The 6,096-nt window shown below is 36.6% G+C and overlaps 1 protein-coding gene across 1 annotated transcript; it reads right to left on the reverse strand.

Moving 5' to 3' along the window:
• Positions 1–832: 832 nt before the first annotated feature.
• Positions 833–5,270, reverse strand: LOC111327267 (kelch-like protein 28). The gene is made up of 4 exons (XM_022931408.2): positions 3,897–5,270; positions 2,770–2,937; positions 2,157–2,456; positions 833–1,984 (listed from the first exon to the last, which is right to left on the reverse strand). Exons 1-4 carry the CDS (start codon positions 4,876–4,878, stop codon positions 1,722–1,724), a joined length of 1,713 nt encoding a protein of 570 aa, XP_022787143.2. The 5' UTR covers positions 4,879–5,270; the 3' UTR covers positions 833–1,721.
• Between the last annotated feature and the right edge of the window lie 826 nt (positions 5,271–6,096).

Raw genomic sequence — 6,096 nt, forward strand, 5'->3', positions numbered from 1 at the left:
CTTATTCCCCTCCAACCCATCCTATGGGGCCCTGAGTGACCAGTGCCAAACTGGTCATCCTGATCTTACATTGAACATGTAAGGCTGGGTAGAACTCAAATAAATTTGGTTCTGATATGTAATAAATTATGAGAGAGTTTTCAAGAGTAGCCATTCTTAATACATCATCAGTGATGTAAAATTAGTAGCATAAATACAGGCAGATGAGATGAATTCATTGGTGATTTTATTGAAATTCTTGTATGAAAACAGATACTCTTGAAGCCTAGTAATCACTACTATACATTAGTTGAGAGTATTTTCCTTTAATTAAAAACTGGCCATCTTTTCGGAACCACCTGAGGTATAGGATGTAATAATTACAAATTTTTTTTCCCTAATTAATGTTGTGAAGTCTCGGTTAGCGTTCAACTGCACCACTAATATCCAATCCAAGCAAGACTTATGAAATGAATTCGGCAGCCACGATTATTTCTAATTTGTAGTCATATGGTGGAAATAATGGAGATAGTTACTACAAACTTATTGTGATAATTCCAGATGGACAGTGAATCAGCCAAGAGTAAAAAAAAAAATGTGCCCTCGCATATATCCCTTCAACTAATTAGGAATATACTTGCCATCCCACACTCATCAGGGAGCTAATTTCTCAATTCCTGTAACTAGCCATTAGAAACACCCTTCATTAAATTTAGCAGTAATTTAGATAAGAATGAGTGCCCTACTTTCTCCAGGTGACCTGCCCGTAAGTTCAGCTACTCCTGATACAGCAATCTCTGCTTCCAAGCACATCATGTGATTAACGTGTAAATACAGCAAGAATTAGACCAAATCCAGGGTTTTTCCTCACATGACAGTAATGATGAACCAAATGAGGTAGTTTAATCCCTAAGAAGTTGTGTGAAGTGATACAAAAATTTGTTACATCAAGTTAACTTCACATCAGTGTTACTTGAAAGTAAAATTTTAACCTATACCACTAAGAATATTATTAGCACATTGTGTTGATATTGTTTCATAAGTTGTGTCATCCATGAAAATAAAAACTAGGGAAAATAGCAGCACCAAAATCAGAAAGAAACTTGACATATTTTCACAAACCAGAGTAAAATAACTTAATGAGATTTTGAGCTGTTAAATGTGTTAATGCCTGATCAATGATGTACAGTATGCTGAGCATGGTACATTCTGTAGATAAATCTAATTTCTACTACTCTGCCTTTGTTTTTGTAAAAAAAGTCAAATCTCCTTAATTCATGGATTTTTATGAAATAATAATGAGACCCATAGGAAAGATAAAACTTGTCTAGGTGAGAGTTTCAATCATTGACATGGCTGGCTGCCTGCCTGCTTCAGGCTTAGATACACATCCAATGTATATAATTACATTAATTTAGTTTATGAATGATATCCTTTAATTTTTTTAATTAAGTGTTATTTTCAAATAACCCGAGAAACCCTTTCCTTAAATGAATAAAAGCTGAGATTTTTATATTTGTAACCCTCAGTTTGTTGCTGAGAAAGTTCCAATATTTGCAATTGGTTACTAATAAGTGTTTTAATTCAAGAGCGTCAGAAAAAAAAATAAAGCTTATAAAATTATATATTTACCATTTTGCAAATAACTGAATTATTTAAGGCTAGAAATTTCCTATAATTATTTCCTCTCCATTAGTAACAAGTGTTCTAACTGTATGATTTAGTTTATTAGTAACAAAAATTTATAGTGTTGCTATGCCAAAACTACAACGACTTGAACACATGCTTTTCACGTTGTGCCATGTATTTGTGTTTGGATCATAGCACTGAACAAGGCTGAGGTAGCCTGATCCATCATGTCCCCCAACTGAATACAGAAATCCATTCAATACAGCAACACTAAGACCTGTTCGTGGTCGACTCATAGGAGCCACCATGGTCCATTCACTTGACAATGGATCAAAACGTTCCACACTTCGTAAATGGGACACTCCATTGTGACCACCTAATGACAGATGAAAATGATTGATGAATTTGGCTGCATACATCACAGTTGTCATAAGTCATTTAATCAACACACTCAGAGGATAATATTCAAACTTCTGGTAAAAGAAAATGAATGGGTCAAACAGTCACTTACAAAATTCCACAATTTATATATCAAAGGTTCATCTTACCAACAACATAAAGACATCCATTCAAAACTCCAACACCAAAATTGATTCTGTAAGTGCTCATTGCAGGCATCATTTCCCATGAATTTGAAGCAGGATCATATCTTTCCACAGTTCGAAGATAAGATGGCCCATATCCTCCCAGAGCATAAAGATATCCATCACATGCTGCTGTGGCAAAGCAACTGCGACTGTAGTGCATTGGCGCCACATGACTCCACTGTTTGGTACGATTGTTGTAACATTCCACTGTGTTAAGGTACGAGTTACCATCGTAACCACCAAGAGAATATAGGTACCCACCTGTCCATAAAAGACAAGAAGTTTTCTACCAAGATAAAACATGCCTAAGTTAGTGCAATTCAACACAAAAAAATTGAAAAAAAATGTATATCACACTGTGGCACCCTACCAACTTTTTAGCTGCATGGTGTTGATGCTGGTGCAGATGTAACTACTGCTCACACAACTTAAGCACGTGTTTAGTTGATAGAAAAAGTAATAATCTAAAGCTTCCTAGGAACTATCATAAAAATATCATCCACCCTCCATGATGCTTGTTACACACAGCAGAGATAATATTGAAGCATGTCATCAAAAGACAAAAGTTACTTGCCTAATGGTTGCACTGTGTGGTTGCTGCGACAGTGATTCATAGGAGGTACTCTGCTCCACTGCCCTGTATCAGGATCAAAGCACTCACTTCCATTGTCACAATATCTGAAAGGTGCTCCACTGTGGACACCAACACCACAGACCAGGCCACCCACAGCATAGAGTTTACCTGTGAGTTATAAATATATCATTATATAGCATTCCCTGTAGCTTAATCATTAATTAGAATAGGTGCAGTAACTGCCATCCATTACATGCCATTATGTTGGGTTGTGTCAAAATCTTTCAAGAGGAAGAAGAAAATTTATGTGTGTTTCATGGAAGAGAACACAGGGACTAGAATGGTCAAAGGGAAAAGCCTTGTTAAGATGGCACACTTTTCAAAACCGAATCATGGGCCTTGATTTAAGTCTAACACAACTTTAGCTACTGAATCAGTTTTAAGGTGTAATACTTCAAGCCATACTTCCTTCTTGGCTCAGGAGGGACAACCTTGGAAATGCTTTGATTCAGAGTCTGAACTCATGATTTAGTGAACTTAGTACATAAATTATGTTGAAATGTTTCTCCTGAAACCACAGAAAATCCTAGCACTGCATTATGAACAGCTATAGAATAGCCTATATAATTCCCCATCTGAATAAACTGGCTGATATTTGATAATTTGGGCCAGTCTAACTCTAGATTAAAATTTGCTAATGAAAAATTCAGCATCTGAAACAATGTTTAGGAAATGGAAATGTGATGTATTTGAGAATACTATAAATATCTTAGAACAAATTTGCAATTCTCTCTGAATAGCAATGGACCTGGGAAATGTTGGCTTTTTCAAAGCCTATTAAATATTTTGTTGAACTAAAATAAGCAGAGCTTTACTGCCTCTACTTATGAAATTTTTTTTGTAGACTTAAAATATTTTTGACCCTTGAAGAAACAGGTGTCAGTGGTAATAAAATTGGGATCAAAAGAACCCACCAATCATTTCTCATAAAACCCTATGAGGATTTCAACTCTGAAATCGACAATGAAGATGATATAATAGGGCATGGAGTTGTTACAAAAAGTGAAAACTATATCGAACTGAAGTTCACCAGAATTACATTGAGCGAGTGGACATAATAAACATACCGTCTAATACTGCTGCTCCAAACTCGAATCTTCTAAGATTCATGCTGGACACTTCGATCCATCTGTCCCTCTCAGGTTCATAATATTCTACACTACTCAAAGTTGCAAAAAGGCCATTTTTACCTCCCAAGGCAAAGATTCGCTTCGGCGCACGTCGAGGGATGACTGTGGTGCTGCAAGAATGGCACTTCCCTTTAATATGTCTGTACTTCAATGCATCATGTAACAAAACTTGGCTTGCTCCATCTGCCCGAATAAGTTCATTTGTCTCGTAGCTCAGTGTAAGAAAACGCGATGTCAACAAGGGTAAACGGACGTTCTGAAGTAGTTTTCCAAGAAGCGATATTCTCTCCTGGAGTTTGTGTTTAATCCAAGAAAGAACTGCTTCGAACACAACTTGTTCTGAAACAACGTTTAGGTTATCGTCGCGGAGTAAGTCTGTTAGCTGACATGGTGACAAGAGGAGATATTCCTCGTACTGGATAACTTCTTGGAAGTGATCTTGAATGTACTTCCTAGACCTTTTCTGCAGACTTTGACATGAGTACGCGTCCGCAAACTTACTGATTCCTAAACAGTTACTAGGATGAAGCTGTTGGCTTAGAAAGAGACAGCATATCTCCTTGACCCTGTTTAACTGCAGCATGTTGGCAGCTGGCAGCAAAACTTGGACGTTTTCTTGTGTAACTTGAGCTTTTCCGGTGTAAGCAAAATCGACCAGAATATGGAGGGCACTTTCGTCGACATCTTTCAAATAGATGACTTGTTTCTGGCTCTCAAGAAGCTTTCCTGTGAACATAGCATTAAAGTAAGGACTGCAGGCTGACAGGACAACACGATGAGCTGAAACTCTGTTTTTTCCGGCACACAGTTCGACATCACACAGTTCACGTCGTTGCCGAAGTTGATTCAATCCCTTGAGCAGTTGATTTGAATGAACAATTTCAGGTGTACCTTGATTAACCTCAGATTCATTAACCATCGTCCTGAAATCCTTCTATTTCTCGGCCTTAATGCGAACTTGAGGAAAGAAAACGCCTACAACCCCAAACCAAAACAAGCCGTGAACCCCTCCATGAAGCCTCCTTTCAAGAACTCATTGCCAGACACCTGACTGGACAGCGGCTAATTGCGGGGAATATGCGAAGTGGCCTTATCTCTGCCAGATGGTCTACTTTTGTGCTTATCAGCGATCAATCAGAGAACTTGAACGAAAATATTTATACATATTATTTGTACTTTGTGATTAAAACATTAGATTTTCCTCATACTTGGAACGAGATTTTTGAAGGGCTTCCATTACGTGTCGGTTTCGATGGAAACCGCTAAAATACTGATGAAAAATTCATTGTTACCTATATTTAGACAAATGTTTGCTTAAAATAGACGCTAATTGGATATGCAGTCACGAAACCGGAAAAAGATGGCTTGAAGACGGCTATCAGGGCACGAGAAAGATTATGATATTTAGGGAATTTTTTTTTGTTAGTAAGTATGTAAGTGAAGTTTGAAAAAGACCATAGGTACGTAGTAAAAACAAGGCTTTCATTATCAACCAAACTGCAGAAGTATTCTTCAAACAGGGAAGTATCTTTCAACTATCATATAAAAAACGCTTTTTCTCTTTGGCGTTTTAAGTACGTTTTATATTCATAGTTACCCAAATATAAACTGGAAATTAAAACTACGAGAATGACTAGAGTCACCAACAAGCATCAACAAAAAGTACAAAAAATAACAATCAAAAAATATATGTATTCTTGCTGTGTTCATCATGATTACTAGTATAACTGTCTTTAAGTTTAGGATAATTCGGAATTTTAATCCTTTTTTTACCTATTTAAGGTAAACATAAATTGAAGATTAGACAAGGTCTTTTTAATGTTATAATTTACTACTAAGTTAGATTCAGTAAGTGTTCATCATATCAAATAAGTGATGATCATAAAGAGATTCCCAATTGTCTGGTACGTATTTGAAATATATAATCTCCCTTGGACCAAATCCTAAAGAATGTAGCACCACAGTACAAGAAATCATGTTTAAATTGTGTTACTCTGTTCATGAATAAACTTGTAGTGAAGAGTAATGTTTTTCATGTTTAGTTCCATACAGAGGCCATCAGCTTATCAAGTGCGCGACCTACAGGATAACAGGAATGAAGAAATGGTACCTGAACTGTCGATGTGCCTTGTGCAAT

The sequence above is a fragment of the Stylophora pistillata genome, chromosome 6 (assembly GCF_964205215.1).
Source record: "Stylophora pistillata chromosome 6, jaStyPist1.2, whole genome shotgun sequence".
NCBI lineage: Eukaryota > Metazoa > Cnidaria > Anthozoa > Scleractinia > Pocilloporidae > Stylophora > Stylophora pistillata.